Source organism: Stenella coeruleoalba (assembly GCF_951394435.1).
Source record: "Stenella coeruleoalba genome assembly, chromosome: 8".
Taxonomy (NCBI): Eukaryota; Metazoa; Chordata; class Mammalia; order Artiodactyla; family Delphinidae; genus Stenella; species Stenella coeruleoalba.
This window is the reverse complement of record NC_137154.1, coordinates 96,599,362-96,618,619: the sequence shown is the minus strand read 5'-3', so window position 1 is coordinate 96,618,619 and position 19,258 is coordinate 96,599,362. Positions and strand designations below refer to the sequence as shown.

The 19,258-nt window shown below is 40.0% G+C and overlaps 1 protein-coding gene across 3 annotated transcripts in view; it reads right to left on the bottom strand.

Moving 5' to 3' along the window:
- Positions 1-7,260: 7,260 nt before the first annotated feature.
- Positions 7,261-19,258, bottom strand: part of TBCEL (tubulin folding cofactor E like) — a 79,269-nt gene continuing 67,271 nt past the window's right edge. For 2 of the 3 annotated variants that reach the window (XM_079928589.1, XM_079928590.1), the window contains exon 8: positions 7,261-11,364. In XM_079928589.1, the coding sequence (XP_079784715.1) occupies positions 11,046-11,364 (319 nt within the window). In that variant the 3' untranslated portion in view covers positions 7,261-11,045. The remainder of the gene's footprint in view (positions 11,365-19,258) is intronic. The other variant, XM_079928588.1, reaches the window with a different exon arrangement.

Genomic DNA, 19,258 nt, shown 5'->3' with positions numbered 1-19,258 from the left:
TATAGAACATCACCTTGATTCACAACGTTGACAACGTTGATTGGCACGATGAGGAAGAAGTGCTCCGAAGGTGGGAGTTACATTCTTCAGAGATTCAAGGCTAGTACTTCAGTAACACTTTTAGGAATCCAGTGGTCAGAGACATGCTGGGATCTCCCCACCAAAGCAAAAAGCAAATGGCTGTATCTTGCAACCTCTCTACAAAGAAATTCTCCCCTCTTTGTAGCTTTCTTTGGGTTCTAAAGGCCACATATTCCGTACCTACAAAAACTGCTCCAGCCCGCATACCAGGTGACATAGAATTCAGCCAGCTTTGACCTGGGTTGAGAGCATGAAAGAGCTTTGTAGCAGCTCCAGACTGTAATGCAAGCAACCCTGCCACTTGGGTCATATGTTCAGTAGGTGCTTTGTTGTCGGAGATGTTAGGGGCAGAAAAAGATGAAATGTGATGTTTATTGCAAACCCCAGTGGGAAAACCATAACTCAGGTCCCTGGAGTTCTGGAGCAAAGTTGTGACATCCACAGCAAAAAATAACACACCTCCTGAAAATCAGCTCCTGGCATGAGAATGTACCCTATGATGGAACATTTGACCAAGATACAAGTGACCACGTGCCAAGAAATCCCCTCATGAGCTGGGCCCTGTTGGACCCCCCAAGACATAAAGTCAGGGGGTCCCAGCAGCAACCTATCCTAAGATGGAAATGGCAGAGCTGCATATCTTGAACTGGCAATGAGCAAGCTGCTGAACTAGGTAGCCCAGAATCCATGTCACCTTTCAGAGTTATACTGGTTATCCCGCCCCGCAACCCAGATAACGCATATGGCCCTATGTGAAGTGCGAGGTGGGCGGTGCATATGACAAGCTGAAGGAGGATGAAAAAGCCTAAGCTTGGTGTGTGTCTGCAAGCCCAGAGCATATGGTGGCTCCACTACAGCCTCATGCAAGGGTGGCCTTGAAAGACAATGATAGAGGAATATTTTCCCAGTGGGTGGACTTGGGGGCATTATATCTTGCCCCCAAGTACTCTGTGTCAAAGTGGTCTGATGTTAGAACATGTACAAATTCATAGGCAGTGGTGAATCACATATCCAGTTGGACAAGGGCCTGGAAATAAAAAAGTGGCAAGGAGGCCTGGAGTAGAGACATGTGGATAGACAGATGGGAATGGACATGAAGTGTGAAGATCTTTGTGTCCTATGTTAACACCCGAAAGAAAGCATCCACTACAGAAGAGGGACTAAACAACTAAGTAGACAAAATGACTTGGGCAGCTGACCTGAAGCAGCCTTTGTCAGTGCTGGTATGATGGGCACGTATATGAAGTGGCCACAGCAGCAAGGATGGAGGTTATGCAGGAGCCCAATAGCATGAACTCCTATTTAGCAAGGCTGAGTTAGCTATCCTGACCTCTGAACGTTCACCCTGCCAATAACAGAGACAAAAGCTAAGCCCTCAGTCTGTCACTGTTCCTCGGGGAGACCAACTGGCCACTTGGTGGCAAAATGACTACACTGGACCACTTTCATCCTGGAAGGGCCAATGGTTCCTTTTCCCAGGAATAGACCTGGACTCTGCATATGTGTATGCTTTTCCTGCCCACAGGGCTTTAGTCAGCACCACTAGTGAGAGGCTTGCAGAATGCCTGATCCACAGGCATAGAATTCCATGCAAAATAGCATCCAACCAGGGAGGCCACTTTACAAAAAAGGGGATGTGAGCGTGGGCCCAAGATTACAGTAGGAGCCCCTGGTTGGAGCAGTGTCCCCAGTAGGAGGAATGCATGGGTCCAGGCACCAAAGTGTGGAAGCAGGAGTAGCCCCACCTGCAAGTACGCCCAATGATTATTGAGGAACTTTGGCTTCCCAACCCCTCATCTCTAGGTTGTGCAGAGTTTGACATCCTGGTTCCCAAGAAGGCGTGCTCTCACCAGGGGACACGGAAAGAGTCCCACGGACCTACAAGCTATGGCTGTGATGCTGCCTGGGTACTCTGGGTTCCTTGCTGCAGAGACTAGCAGGAAAGACGCGCCACCACCCTATTAGGAATCCCCGACCCTGAGAAGCGGGAGGAGGTGCAGCTGCTGTTGCGTGACAGGCTCAAGGGATGAGACATGTGGAACTCAGGTGACCCGTGATGGTGGCTCTTGCTACTCCCTGGCCCAGTTGTGACTGGGGTGGACAAGCAAAGCAACCCAAGTCTAAGCAGCATATAGTTACCAGGGATTCAGATTCCGCAGGAATCAGGGTTTGGGAAAAACCACTAGGTAAACCACTGAGACCAGCTGAGGTGATAGAATGGATAATGGAAGAGGGAGATGGTGGGTACCAGTTGTGGCTCTGAAGCCATCTGCAGTGTCACGGGCTGTAGTCCGTTCCCCTAACCTCCCTTTTCTGAGGTTCCCCTCTGGAAGAGCCCTGGAGGAGCTGGCTCTGATCACGGATGGAGAATTGCATCTACACATGGCACAGGGTGGACTGTGTGGTACATACAGTCGTGCACCACTCAGATCCACCTTCAAGAAAAGAATGCTTTCCAGCCACAGGGAGTATGGTTAGATGACAGCTCCCAACTGTTGGCTCCTTTGGCGTCTGCATCAGTGTTCAAGCTGAGGTCATGTTCCTGTGTTCCTCCATCAATGACTTGAGAAAAGCTTTGGTAAAAGGACCTAAGTGGGATGCCTCTAATAGGAAATCTTTGCTCTAGAGCATCTTATTGGGCTTGCAGACTTTGTCAGGGCTGCTGCGTGGTGTGATGCCCCCTCCTGCCCCATCTTTCTTCTTCCCCTTTTCTTTCACAGGTGTTATTACCCAATAAACCTTTTGCACTCCTAACTCCACCTTAGCATCTTCCTCCTAGCCATCTGAATCTGCAACATTGGTGTCCTGGATAAATATACAAGCCCTCTACAACTGATCATTTTGCTTCATTGTATAATCTGCCATGGAGATTCCAGATATTTTTGTAGTACGGTTGTTTCTACCACTTATCCACTGATTGAATAATGTTCAACCTCCTAGATCTAGCTAGATAAGGTGATTACATCGAAGGTTATGCTTACGTTCTCCCTGAAAATGGTAGTTAGCCACAGCAGAATCCTTGAAATGGATGAGGTGATATAGAAAATGCAATTATGCTCGTGAAGACTTCTCCTGAACAGTAAAGATGTTCATGATGAAAGGGTCTCAAGAGCACCACATCTGGAAGTTTGCTTCTCTTACTGCCTTGGAATCTTCATTCTTAGACACCTGGGTTAACTTTCATGGGTTCTCCTGAAGTCTATTTTTCATTCTTAAGAGAAAAATGTTTAAAAACCTGATGTCATATTTCTAAAATTTTCATATTTACTAGTATCATGGTAATAATCGTTTAATGGCAAGCTGCAAGCATTAGGAGTTTAAATCGTAGCACAAATGCTCTGGACATGTCTTTTTAAAGAATTAATATTATTTGCCTCTAAGTAATTTTCTTTTTGTGCTGATCTTACTCCGTCTAGACACTGGACTCTTAATTATGAGAAAAATGGCATTGGCTCTTTGAAAATCACATTGAGTAACATTAATGTTTATTAACTAGCGAGACTTTCTAGATCTAAGATCTCAATAATAAACGATGCTCAGCTCTGAAATTGAAACAAGAACTCACAGATATTTTCTGAAAGTAACTCTAGTACCTATCTCTAGGCAAGGAGTTTGAAATAGCTAATTCTAAGTAGACCAACATAACCAAAAAAACCTCACAACTGGTCTTATTCTAACATCCTTGTTAGCACATTAGCAATAAGGTTGAAAAGGGGCAGGGGGAGTGGAGAGACACTCTATATTCCCTATTCACCAAGTAGCACCAAGTAGTTCTAGAAGAATTTCACTGGTCGGCAAGAAGCAGCTCTGATTAAAGCTTACTGCAGACAATAAACAGAGGGTTTTAGCACTATTTGTCTATCACTTTTCAAGGGCACTCAGCTGAAACAAATGCTCATACATTGTTAAGGATAAATAATACATACACCTTTCCCTGCAGAGGTGAAATCTCACTCACCAATGATTAAAAATTGCAGATTCCAAGGGAAGAGAGCTCATAAGACAGACGATATGCATGGCTCATGCAAATCTATTATGTGTCGAATTCAAGTGCCTAGATTTGCATGCCTAATTGGGAAGAATGCCATCTTGGTTGCACTAACATCTCGCACGTATCAAGCCCAAGATCAGTAAAGTCTTTGACCTTGCAGGGATGTGACAAGTATTAAAATCAGAAAAAAAAATGTTCTTTTATGTAATTCCAGTGGAGAACAATTTGGCAATATCTATCAAAATTACAAACACTCTGACCTTTTGATCTAGCAGTCCCACTTCTGGGAATGTATTCTACAGATTCATTTCAAACATGTAAAAGAACATATGCTTTTTACTGCAGCAAATTGAAAAAAGTAAAAAAGAGAGAAAAAAAGAGGGAGGGAGATTGGGAGAGAGAACAACGAAAGACTCACATGTCTATCAATGAGGTGTTGGTCAAATAAACTATATACCACATCTATAAATGGAATACTATATCTTATATTATAAACAAAGGGTAAGGTGATTTCGTATATGTTGCTATAGAGAGATTTCCAAGATACATTTTAAGTGAAAAAAAGCAAGGTGCATGATGGTATATAATATGCTAACTTTGCTGTATAAAAAGGGATCAATAAGTATATTCTCATTTGCTATTATTTGTGTTGACTCGGCAAAGACACACAAAAAGCTAATAAAAGATGGAGTACAGGGGTTAGAGTAGAATTTTCCAGTGTATACTTTGTTTATATTGTTTGATTTTTGAATCATGTGAATGTTTTGTATTTAAAATGAAATACAAATGGTTCTTAAAAGATGTCTTCTTGTAAACAAACTATAAACCAAACAAAATTTTAACACAACCAAAGCAATTCATAATGTCCTAGTTGTATTCTCTAATAGTGGAATAAGGCTTACATCTGCCCCCAAATGTATCAGGTAGTTCAGAAAACACTGTATTGTTTAATGTCTGCCTCCTCTTATTCCCATTCTTAGTTAACACCTTAATTGTATTACCTATAATGACTAAGAAGCATTCAAGGGTGAAGAGTCTGTGAAAGACTCAGTAAACTGAAATTGCATCGTAATTTTTTGGCAGACCTAGATCTCACAGACCATAATAGATAAACTGCCTCCTCTATTTTGTAAGCAATATTTATATTCCTCACAAGGCTCTGTCTTGAATTTTAAAGAGGAACAGTAACAGTGACAGCCTCAACCTTTCCCGTAACAAAACCTGTGATATGGGCTGCATTAGATTATCTACTTTTTCTCCCCCTATAAACACCAAGTTCACTTGAACACGGAAGCCTCCTTAATAAAAGTCTGAGTCAAAACTGAGTGACCTGTCTCACCTTTAGTTGTTCACGGAAAACAAAGCGTTAAGGCTCTAGAATGTCGTCAGGTTGAAGACCAAGTGACCGGTGTTCAGCATCATATTGCAGGTTCACTTCTTCTTGTCAACAGCACCCATGACAAGTGTCCAATCTGGCTCCTCCCAGGAGAGCAGGGAGGACAATGGATATACACCAATCACAGTGTTACAATTCTGAAAATGGCATGAGGACAAGTTTCAATTTGGATTTAGAGCTATCAGCCGCATCAGTGATTTTGTTATAGAGCAAATCAATTTAGTAACTGAATGTGGAGGAACATCTCACTTTAGTGTTTTAGTGAAACATAAAGACTAACATTAATGGTGTGACTGTGGAGGGCTATGGGAGAACCTTAGCAGCAGGTAGTATAGTACAGCTCTCAACTGCAGCCAGACTGCTTGGGTTTGAATCCTAGCTCTGCTGTCTTTTATCAACGGTGTGACTTTTGGCAAGTTACTCAACCTATCTGTGCCTCACAAGTAAGAAGATGGGGATAATTAACAGTGCTGAATCATAGGGATATTGTGAACATCAAAAGGGCTTAATATAGGTAGAGCATCTAGATCCGGCCCTGGCTGATAATAAACGCTCATTGTTAATGTTTAGAAGAAACACGAGCATGAAAATTATAAGCCTGGATCCCTGGCACTGATTCACACGACCAGCAACCCTATCTGCTTTTGTCTCATCTCCCTCTTGGATTATGAGTTTGTTACTCCCCTCTTGATATGTGTGCCTTAAAACAGAACGCAAGCAAATTGCTCAGGTGCCTAAACCACACTGAAGAAAGGCATAAGATGTTCACACGTTTTCTACTCATATGTCTAGGCAAGTATATATATCTGAACATCTTAATAGATCAGTTTGTTACCAAAAAAAAAAAACCTACCCATTTTTAGTGTTATTCTCAAATTTTTGAAGGAAAAGGATTCAGAAATTCATTATATTTTAAGGAGATATAATATGGTATGCTATCCCTTTCATGTATTAACTCAATTCCTAAATTTTAGTTACATTAAAAACTTAAAAGTAGATGAAATGACTCATGTTAATATCTATCATGACCTATGCGTTTTAAAAGTTACCTGGCTAAATTTGAATCCCGAAATCCTAAGTCTAAGTTGGAGAACACAGATAACTTCTTTTCCAGAGAAGAGCTGGAAAGACAAATGTGACTTCAAGGGTTAACCTCCTTGTTTTACATGCATTCGGGTGGAAGTTATAGCATTTTTCAGTCCAATGTGTATTGGGTGTCTTGACATATGTCTACCTTGCAAGAACTCAGAGACCCTCATAATAAATACTAAACAGAACTTAGCACAGAGGTTAAAACTATAATTTTTTGAAATTTGAATAAGAGGTAGAAATAATCTTACATTTAAACAGATCGCGATACTTACACACTTCTGAAGCACTGAGAAAGAATTTGATAGAGTCTGTCTTCTAAATACAGTAATAAAGTATATATAGTTCTTGGACCTTAGGTCTTGGTACAAGGTTAATTCATAACAGATTACCAAGAAATTACTGATAAGCAGATACGGTTCAAGTGCCCCAAACCCTAATTTTTAGAGAAAATTATTTTTCAAAGGAAAGAAACGTCACGTGAAAAAGTGTCGCAAATTTCTAATTCATCAAAATGAGATTCTTACTCAAAAACGGGGATGCCGAATAGCTCAAAGGTGGGTTTTCATCCTTAAAAGAGCATGTTAGAAGTATAAAACTTTGCTAACAAAAAGGCAATAACATGTTTCCTATGAACCTTTGTTTTGCGGTTTTAATTTCTAACTTTGGCAAGATGCCAACTAAATTTGTTAAGCTGGTCAAACTCTTTTACCAGCTTAGGCCAGTTCCCCAGAGGACTCAACCACAGCACTGATGTTGAATTTCTGCTGTATAAAAATAAACATGCACCACGACTCCAGGAAAAAATCAGAACACAAAGAGAAAGTGGACTTTTAGATTTTTAATTTTTTTTAAAGATTATCTATATATCTATATATATATTAATAAAAGTGCAAAGAATAGACCTTCATGTTTAAATTATATTCTAAAATAAAATATATATTTCCATGAACTGCAGGAGACAACTGGCAAGTAAAGAGCCTGAGAGAGTCCAGTCCCTCTCCATCACTACAATGGACATATATTTGAAGGAAGCACCTATGAAAAATAGTGTTCACAACACACCTGGTAACACAGAGAGCTTCTGGGTGTTCTTGAAAGCAGTTTGCATGTCAATCTAACACGAAATGAGGGGGAAAATCAAATTCATAAACAGAAATGACATTGCTTAGAACAATCTATTACTCTGTACTCTTGTTTTATTTGCCCTGGAGCCTAGCACCTCCCACGGAGCAAGCCACCTTCACACACGCGCTCGTGAAACTATCGCCTGCGCGCCTCAAATGGTGATAGTTCCTTGTGCAACAAGCCTTCCCTGTTCGTAACACTGCTGATTTAGCATCATAGCTGAAACATCTGGTTAGAACTGAACTTTTCTTTTTAAGTAAACAAACTTTTAAAACATAGCATCATAACATTCGGCTCTGTTACACATAGCTCATGTTTTGGGCTTGTTTTCACCAAAAGGTCTTAAAGGAACAAGAGTTATATAATATCTGCTGCTTTCTTATGTATTTATGGCTATGGTGGTGATAGGTTGCAGAAACAATAGAAACTTTCAATAATAAAAAAAGATATATGACTCTGAACTTTTTTTTTTCTTTAAAGCAATCTGGGATATTTCAAAAATTCAAATTCAAAAACTGATTTCCACTGTGGTGTCAGCAGCTACATGCCCACATGAAAATGATGCCTCAGTTTTCACCTGGCTTTCTTTTATTACTCCTTTCCTTTTTCAGAACTGACAAAAAATTTCTATTTTAGAAAAGATATGTTCTATACACTGTGGCTGTAGCAACATATCTGTAATACTGGCTATGACAGGATTTTGCCTCATGAATGTCAATAATATGCTCTCACTGAATCTGGATGAAGTTAACATTAAAATACAGATAAGCTACAATCAATTATGCATAACTTGTAGACTCAAAAGTCCATGGTCTCTCCTCTCCTTCTTTTTGACCTGTTATAAAAATAATTTTGGTTACAAGTGTCTACACAGCACCAATTTTATTTCAAAAGCAGCATCTTTACTCAGCCACCCAAATCAGTCTACATGTATACATGCTCAAATATCTTTTCTCATTTACTTCTGTTCTGTAACTCTAAAAGACCGGTAATTGCATTAGATCTTGTCTCAATCAAAAACCATTTAGCAATTATTAAAACAATCAATTACAATGCCCTAAAAATACCCACGGCCACTGAATTAAATGAGAAGTTCCCCTGACATGCAACTGTGTAATCGGAGAATTATGCCTGCAGTCGATGAGCACTGTGTTCTGTAATAGCAGAAGGAACAGGTCTCTAATAGTAAAAAAGCATTTCATAAAACTTTGTCATATATAAAATATCTTATTAATTGTCATCATTCCACTGATGATTAAAGCATAAGTGTTTCCTCTGCTTTCTGCTGTGGGACAGTCGGGGGTCATACAACCTCAAAAAATAAGGGGGCATCTGTTTCTCAGGCTGACAAAAGCTCAGTTACACTGTTTCTCTCTCAAACTCGTCTGCACTCACGCACACGTACACAAAAAGCATCCACAGTTTTAATCTTCCTGACACTGTTGCCACACTTTTTTCCCACTTCCAAAAACCTGTCAGGAAAATGTGATTGCAAAATAATTATTCTTGTCTATACCCAGCCTGGATCTCCATCGCTCATTTTTATGATTTTATGATTTTGAAAGATAAAGCAAAAGGAGAACAGGCATCATTCATCTTCCTCAAACCCTTTGGTTTCCACTTTCAATGTTACAGTGAATGTAGATTTGACTCAGCAGGCCTGGGTCAAAGGCTTTACAGATACTGAACCTGAAGTGCATTAAGAGAATAAACATCTGCTATCATGGCGTAGGACAATTTAAAAAGTAGCATCCGTGAAGAGTTTACAAGAGTCACCTAAAAATTTCCTAAGAAATTAAAGAATTTGTAGGAGGGACGGAATCATGTAACAAAGGTCAAAAGGTCAAACTCAATCGGGTAACAATTACATTCTTTGAAAAATACTTCATGTGCACATTTTCTGCCCCAGGTGCACTAAGTCCTTCTCAAGTCTCCTATCTGTAAACATGGTGGATCCAGAAAGACATATATCAAAGAAAGAGATTACACTGATTAACAAAGGAATAGAAGAACAGACAAAAAGATTTCAGAGCAGGTAAGGACTACCTTTTAAAGGAAAGTGCTTTAAATATGCTTCTGCAAAAAATATGACTTGGAGGCAAATCTGAAGTTTTGACACTTATACTTTACTCAGAGATTAGTCAGAGTTGTTCTTCTGTAGGGGCAACTAAACTGAAATGTAAAACAAAAAGAATTGTTCAATTATGACATCACAAAATCCCAGGGAAAAACTAGGAATCAAAGCTCCCTTTGATTAAAATTTCCCACTTCGAATGCAAGGTGCAAGAGCAAAAGCTTCCAATGATGACAGGCAGGAAAGTCACAGTACTCGTTCTCCCATACTCCCCCCACTTGACTCCCTCATACACACTACAGAGAGTTTACTAGCTAATTCTCAGCTCTCCTGGCACGTATATCCATTGCTCTGTTGGATTCTTCATAAAGTCAGGCCTCCATTCCCAGTAGTTTAAAGTAATGAAAAAGATAGACAGATACGAAGAAATACATTCAAAAAGCAAAAAGCGAAGAACTCTGGAATGTGACGTAGCTCATGTCAGTAATGGTTGATATAACTGTGGGAGGAACATTAAAATTGAGATAGTTACATACAGAGTGATCAGGCTGCTGTGCCTGTGCTTCCTGGAATTCTAACACTCCATCTACTCTTCTTCCAGACCCTAACAGAGCTATAGGTTCTAACTGTACCTGAGATCAGAATCAGGCTGACAAATGCGTGACACACTTGAAATTATTTAAAAAGGGAGAAATGAAGAAAAACGTTACCCAAGTTGAAAAATAAGAAGTTCATTATGGACAGAATAAAACTAAGGTAAACATGTATGGACACGAGTCGAAATGAAAAACTGAACCCAAGAAGGAAAGGAGAGAGAGGGAGGGGGAAAAGGAGGAATTGGGAGAGAGATGTGTTGCCCCTTCCTGGAAAGATTCCTTGTTTCCTGATTTAAGTGCAAGATACTCTTCTGAGGGGACAATGCTGTTCACGCCATCATCGCAAGTACACCTAAGTGGTCCTGAGGACCAAGCAGTAGACAGATCCCAGTGAACACAGTAAGAAGTCGGTGGCTGCCTAGTCCCCTCTCATGAGGGAGGGCACAGAAACTGGAGATGTGGCCAATTCTGGTGGCAGAGTAGAAGGAATCTGTGGTAGAAAATACCAAAAACAGCCCCCTACCCATTCTAGGGGGAAATATACAAAACCCCCCTGAAACCTAAACAAAACAAAACAAAACAAAACAAAATAAAACAAAACAGAGCAAACTTCTCCCTCCTGAAGGAAACCTCATGGGAACAAATGCCCTGCGAGTCCTAATGCGTGTGTTCTCACAAGGCTGGCGGAGGTTATTTTGTTTTGGATTCCACAAAAATTTTGTCTCCATCCCTAATGCCAAAAGAATGCAAGGCTCGAGAGCTGTACTTCATTTCCTCTGGGCCAAAGGGCGCTTCATGGTCAAAATAGTAGAGAAGCATGTTGCTAGTGGGTAACTGCACCAGAGTTTTTAATTGTTTCTTTAGTTCTGCAACTGTTTGGTCCAGACGAATGGTCATTTCTTCCACCTGGTCGTTAAAGTGGACTTCTACTTTCGCACTGCTCTGGGGTCTCAGGTCCACTTCTGCCAAAGGCTCCAACTTCCCATATTTTGTGACTAGTTCATGATACCTAGGAGGATAAAAAAACAAAACAAAACAAAACAGTGACAACTTAAGCCACTAGCGCATGAACTACTGACTTCTTCAGAACTATAGGTAAACTACACTGTTATTCTCAACATCTTTCTAATATCCTAGTCTAATATTATATCTACTTACCTGCCTACCTACCTATTGGGTGACTATTGTGGAATCTGTGATCTCAAATCGTTGCCCTGTTTTTTTAAAAAATTAATTAATTAATTAATTTTAGTTTTGGCTGTGTTGGGTCTTTGTTTAGGGCTTTCTCTAGTTGCGGCGTGCGGGCGCCACTCTTCATCGCGGTGCACAGGCCTCTCACTGTCGCGGCCTCTCTTGTTGTGGAGCACAGGCTCCAGATGCGCAGGCTCAGTAGCTGTGGCTCACAGGCCCAGTTGCTCCACCGCATGTGGGATCCTCCCAGACCAAGGCTCGAACCCGTGTCCCCTGCATTGGCAGGCGGATTCTCAACCATTGCGCCACCAGGGAAGCCCTGAAATCGTTGCCCTTTTGAGGCCACAGTAAAACCCCGTTCTTGTGTATCTGGGAAGAGTCTCTCCTAAAGATGGCCAACATGCCTGCTGCTAATCTTTATATAAGAATCAGCTTAGAAAGGAGAGGAGAACCTAGAAAAAAAGTAGACACTACAAAGATTATAGAGAGAAGTCTAATCACTCTGTGGAGCCTGCTTGCTTGGGCACCAGCATCAAGGCAGGCAGATACCTAAGCATGTGTTCCTTGGTAACAGATGGGAAGATGGACGTAGACCAGCAGTTTCCGACCCCTGGGGAAGGCATAAGTTACAAACAAAAACATCTAGTTGTATGTTAGCTGTTAACTCAGCTTTTTCAGTGATGCTTTGTTGAATGTTCCAGCCTAGCCTAGTCGACTGTAACACAAGGAATTTGTGGAAGAGTCAAGAATACGCTCTTGTAAAGAAGTGGTAAATGAGGGACACAAGTTCCTTGATCAAGGCAGGAATAAACAGCCAAAGACACCAAGAGGGAAGTGAATTATAGAGGTGAGACTAGGGCCCAGGAGGACAAGTTTCCCATGTGGAAAATCTTGCCTCCGCTGCCAGCCTTGGAGGATCTAGGTTTGATTTCATTGAGAAAGCTAAGCAGTTTCCTACAATCCAGAGAGGGGGAAAATGCTGAAAAAGTCTAATATTAGCTTTATTATAACCAAGATATACTGAGGTTAATTCGGGATCAGAATACAATGGTCATAAGATTACCCCCGCCACGTTCCCCACCCTACTGGCTTTGATTCGGTTAAATCAGTGTTATAATAAGGTTGGTAGGAGCACGGAAGCTGTAGTAAGACATCTGTGGTCAGGGATGGAAGTAATCATGTCCATGAAAGGGAGTAGCAGGTATGGTAAAGTAGCACTGGCCTTGGAGTCAGAAGACCTGACTTCAGAGTCTTGACTCCATCTTATAATTAGCTGTGTGGCTTACCAACTCACTCAATCCTTTTGGATCTCAGATTTCTCACTAGTAAAACTGGGATAATAAGTCTGCCCTTCCTATCTTGTAAGACAGTCATAAGAATCATATAAAATAACAGATGAGCAAGCACTTTGTAAGTTCTAAGTTCATATGCAAATAAAAAGGATTAACATTACATTCCTGCTGTCTGGGACTTACATTATTAAAACGCACACACCACTAAGAAAATATATGATTGAAATCTTCTTAGGTAGGACTTCTTGGAAAAGGTGATGGTACGATGAAAAAGATTATAGAATTGTCTTCTCCCACGACTTGAGCCCCAAATGGTATTCTTTTAAAAGGGTAAAATATTACCGGCAGCAACTAATACAGGAAAAGAGGAAACTGCCTTATTGCCATAACCTTTTAAAAGGAACCAAAAGCTCTGTACCATGTGGTTCTGTTAAGCAAGGGTCCTAACTCATCCCCCAGAAGCCATTATGCAGAAAGAAGGTAAGGAAACAAAATCCTGAGCGTACTGACCAATACTTCCTAATTTAGAGCAAACTGGGCTGGGGGGTAAGGAGTCAGCTGGGAGGAAGACTGAGGAAACACCTTAGGGATCAGAAGTCTCTACATCCCACTGCCAGGATGTCAGGATCTTAGCAATGGCAAACCAAACAAAACAGTCCACACAAACAAAAAACAAAACTACCAGGCCTTGAAATTTTCCAAGGCTGCAAACTGAAAAAGTGAAATGATTCAAAGTCCAAAGGTATCTTTCCTTCACCCAATCTCCTAGCATATGCCTTTAAGTCAGTGAAAGTAGGTTATGATAATTTAATAAAATCTTGGAAAAGACAGCAGAACCTAGGGGTCAAATAAGCTGAACCCAATTCTACGGATATTTTCCCTTCAGACTACAGAAAAGGAGACAGAATTGTAATACCCCAGGCTCTCAAGCTCTGCCCAGGAGGGACAAAAGGAACAATGGCAAAGGGGTCAAGGAGTTTACTTATACTATGTTTCAGTAAAGAGATGGTGTAGATAGAGGTATCCACTTTTATACATAAGCAAGAATATAAGACACAAAATGGCAACCAAGCACATACCACTGCAAAAGGAATAAAAGAGAGAAACACATTAAGTAAAAGGCAGAGGCAGAACTCAATCTGAAAGAAAACATAATTGAATGAAAAGAAAATGCCCCACAAATACTCTAAGGTCTAGAAATTAATAAGTGCATAAATATAATAAAACAGGAGCTCAAAGGTAAATGATAAACAGCAGAATGAGATGAAAAGGGAGATTTCAGCACCGGTGAAAGAAACAGGAGCAAAATAACACATTACCTACCGAATAAGTAAATTAGGAAGTATGACCCAGGAATATTATACCTCACCAAGTTTTTTCAGAAATAAATTTAACAAGCAAATATTCTGAAACAAGAACTTAGGGAACAGGGCACCCATGAGTCCTTCTGAAAAAGAAAAACACTACTCAACAATGGGATTAAAGAACTAGTGTTAAGCCCTGAATCTAGTTAACTATAAAACTAAAACTTAAAATAATAACTGTATGATCCTAGACTTATTTATACTTGACACTATAGTCAACTGAATTTATCTCAAGCACAAACATATTTTTACACAAAATATGGTCCCTGTGCAGAAACTAGTCTGCAATTGGTCAAGTCTATCTACAAATTAAATGACCTATAAATTAGGACACTCTAAAAGGTCTTATAGTTTTCTCAAAATCAACATGTCCAGAAATAATTCATTGCTACTCCCCAACCATCTTCTCTTCTAGTCTTCCTTATCTCAGCAAATGGCACCAGGAACTGAATAGTCATCCCGATTCCTTCCTATCTCTCCTCTCCACTTCTCCCATTCAATCACTTGCCGTGTCATACTAATTCTATTCCTAAACATTTCATGAATCTACCTTCATCTCTCTTGCCCACCTGTCTTGTAAATTCAAGTCACTATCGTTAATAACCTGGATTGCTACAGCTTTCTTTGGATGCATAAGCTGGGTAATTTTCCTCAATATTTGTTTCAGCCTCCTCCTAGAATGCCTTTCTGTGCTGCAAAGCTGCACATTTACCACACTCCTTTACAGGTAAGATTTAACTACCATCAATCTCATTCAACAGCCCTGGGGAGAGACATAGTGGATTTAGCAGACATGGAGTGGGAACAGCTTGGGTAGAGGCTTCCTAATTACCAGATTGTGGTTCAAGTAGTGTGTTCCTGGAGTCAACACCCTTGGCAGCAGCTTGCTTGATCTCCAGATCACAGCTAAGGTGGTGTGATCCAGCACCAGGGACAGCAGCTTCCTGAGTCTCCCCTTATCTGATGCTAGCAGAGGTAGCAGTACCCTTGGTGGGCTAGTTCTGCGGTACTGCTCTAGGGATAATCCTAGGGAGGCAGCCCTTCCAAAGATTTTGTAAGCACCTTATTCCCTGTATGAAATCCCTTTCTTCTTAAAATAGCTAGTTTGTGGCTTCTGTTATCTATAACTGAATTTCAAATGATACTCTTTCAAATGGTTTCCCAAGACTTCAGGGTGGTCCCCAATTGACCCTTGTCTATATCACAGCCAAAGACATTGTCATAAAACACAGATTTGACTACAACACTCCTCTACTTAAAATCACTCAAGACCCATCAGAATAAAGCCCTAACTCTTTAACATAATTGTGGTAGGCAAAATTTTGGCTCCCCTCAGCAGAGAACCCAGCTGAGCCATCCTGGGCCCACACTTTTGACACATACAAACTATAACATGATAAGTATATATTGTTTCAAGCCACTAAGTTTATGGCAATTCGTTACAGCAGCAGAAAACTAATACAATTGATTAGAAAAGGCCCTTCATGATTTCGTTCCTACGTAAGTTTCCAAATTTATTTTGGGCCATTGACATTACCGCTCCCTGTACCTGCTTTCCACTTATTTAATCTTAAAAGCAATGTTTACTTATTAATTTTCAGGTAAATCCAGCAGGGTTTTATATATGGATAAAAGTTTGGATACGGACTAGGATAACAAATATTCACTCTTTATGCTGTAAAAATGAAGAAACAGCATTAGAGTTGTGACTCACTATAACTCACTATATACACTGAATATGTCCTCCTAAAAGTTACATAAGTAAAGATCATGATTTTAAGATAATATGTTTACTCCTAAGTATCTTACTTTGGATTATCTTTAAGCAGGGCAAATCAGTAGATAAAAGAAATCATGATTTTACAAAATGCCCTGTAAATTTTAGAAACCAATTTCTACCTTAGATATTTTATTCAGTATTCAAAAGTTCATCTAAACTATGTCTGAACTATATCTGTATATTCTGTATTATCTGAGCTTTTCTTAGCATCAGCCCCAAAGCTATAGTCTTAAGAGGTAAAGGGCTTTTTTCTTCCCAAAGCTATAGTCTTAAGTGGTAAATGATTTCTGATGACTAAGTAGTCTTCAGAATTAATGATCTCAATTTATATTCTACCAGTCAGTACTTCTATCTGATTATTAAAAAATATTTAATATCTATAAGTCTCACTTCTGAAGTGGGCAAAATGCTATAAGTCTACCTTGGATGATATTACTGACAAGGATGTACTGCAATAAGCAAATGTTAAATTGTAATACATATTTGTCTGTGTTTGTGTTCAGAGCTTCTGAATAGCATTCCCCACGGTCTCCTAACAGAAAATGATCAATCATAACAAGAACAAAATTTACTACACACAGCATAAAGGCCAGCATGACCACATGGGCAACTGAGAATGATAAATGGGAACCAAATGCTAGCTGAGACCTTGTGAAGAACACTACCCACAGGCAAACTGGCATTGTGCTTTTTTTTTTCTTCCTATTAAATAAAAACACCCACGAGGAGAAAAGCTTCTTTCAACTTTAAGGGTTTTTTAATCGTGAGCAGTTAAAAATCAGGCTACTGGTAGGGTGGGGCTGAAGGTGGCACTAACAAAGGGGGGACCGGGGAATGAACCCATGCTTAGTGGAGCTCGGGTAGGGCAGCTCTACTCCCAGTGCACATAAGTAAGCCTTCACACACTAGCCGTTCCTTGTCCATGGCACACCTGCCTGATGTGACAGACACACGAGCAGATTTTAGTAGCGTGATGGTCAGGTTGGGAGAGGTATGCCCCTTTCTCTTATTGCCCATTTTCACTCTTGATTCCTAAGATAGCTCGGAGCATTTCATCAATCACCATCAATCACAGGTCTATGAAGCTAGAATAAAGACTTGGCACACTACTTGAAAAAGACTGAATGTTCCTACTGTAAATCTTAGTCTGAGGGTGAACTTATGACAAAACCTAAAACCCAAAGATGGACAGAGACTAAAGGTTAACTCATTTTCAGCTCTAACTAGTTTAAAAACTATTCTAACTAAATAATATGAACATTAAATATTTTACATAATTTTTAGGAACCTGGAAGACTAAAGGAGGCCTAGAACCAAAGGCTTTGAGCTGGCAGAAAGCTCGCACATTTGGACCTCACGGCTCCAAATCCATAAAAGAAGCAGCTCACAACCTCAAGGAGCGTCCTAGAGAAAAATGATGGGGTTTACATCTTATGCAGGAACATATACCACAATGGGATTAAGGGCATCCCAGTAGTGTGCTCACAGGTGGCCTATAGTAGTCTTATGCTAACAATTCTATTACTCTATTGATTCTCAAATGCAGACCCATATTGAATCAACTGGAGTCTTTATTCTAAATAAAGCTATTTTACTCCAAAATAAATCTCTAATACATACATCTCTCTCTTTAAGGAAGGCAACAAATAAAACATGAAAAATCTCTTATGGTTCCCTTGGTTGAAACAAATCATTAAGTATAACTAGACGAAAAACATTCACGAAGTTTACTTTGTTTCCCAAGGCATTATGAAGGATTCAAAATACATTTCAAATATCTGATTGCTGTTATTTAATCCCTCCTGTATGGTATGCTTTCTCTCTCTGGTATGGTATCATATCATGGCATATCAAAGAAATCTCCGAAGCATTCTACAGCTGGGACTTTACACTCTTACTGAAACAGTTTCCTCAAGGTCACCAATATCTTATTAAAACACATAAACATCACATTTCAGAAGCAGAAAGGATCGTAGAGATCATCTATTACATATTTTACAGATATAGTAATAGAGGGCCAGTTTGCTAGCCCAAAGTCTATTAGCTGGTGAATGCAAGGGTGGAAATTAGAACTGAGGTCTTGTTCTCAGATCATCATTCTTTCTCAGGTCTCATCTTAATGATTTGCTGCAATAATGAATACCGTTCTAGAAATTCTCTTCTCCTTTCTACATTTCAAATGTCCCCTTTCAATCTCTCTTTACAGGTTCTCTTCCTACCATCTACACTTGGGTAGCACTCAAAACTCACTCCCAGATTCTCTTCCCTTTTCTCTTTGTGATCTTCCATCACAGCGCTCATTCTCTTATTTAGCTTAAGCCATAGATGTTTCCCACTTGTCTTCCTCAAGCTTCTGTATTTCACCTACCTCCAGAATGATTTATTCTCATCTTTCATGCATAGCAAAGAATCTGAAACTGAACTTAGTATTTTCCATATAGTTTTTCATCAAGGCTTGAATCATAGAATTTTGTTTCAATTCACTATTTCTTAAATTCAAGTGCTGTCAAAATTGCCTAGTAAATGGATAAAGATACCTAGTCATATAATGGAATACCACACAGCAGTTAAAATAATTATTTTAATCTACATTTATCAATATGGTTAAAACCTTGATCAATATGGCTCCATATATTCACATTTTAATGCACTTCTGCTCCAAATACAGAGTAAAATGGATAAAATATGAAAGGGTTGAATTGCAAGAAGACATACCAAGGCTCAAAAATAACAGACATCTCCATGGACCAGAAACTGAACAGAAATACAAAGCATACAACTGAAACCACAGGACCACTGGACCCCAGGTCCAAATCAGGCAGTAGCAGTCAGGAGTTAAGTTCGTGTTAGGCAAAGGAAAATAAAGTACTCCATGGGAGAGAGAGGAACTCAAGACAGGTTCACTGCCTGAAGGAGGGGGAGGGTTAGGGTGATGTGAGGCTGGGCATGAAATAAGGAGGCAAAAAACTGCTGCAGATCCACTGCCTCGGGCTACCTCTTTTGAGCAATGGGTCTAGGTAAAAGAAGTAATAAGGTAGCTCTACCAACAGGAATTGAATCAAATCACCTGCTGCTTAGGTGACTAGATTTACCCTAACTCTACAATCAGTGGGATAGGGTCTCCAAAATCCATTACAAGAGCTGGTTCTAGACCAGGGGTCTGGGGAGCTGGTTAGAGATAACTGCAAAAACCATTAGACAGGGAGAGATAAGCTCAAACAGGAAGACATAACAATCCTCAATGTGTATGTATCTAACAACAGAGCTTCAAGATAA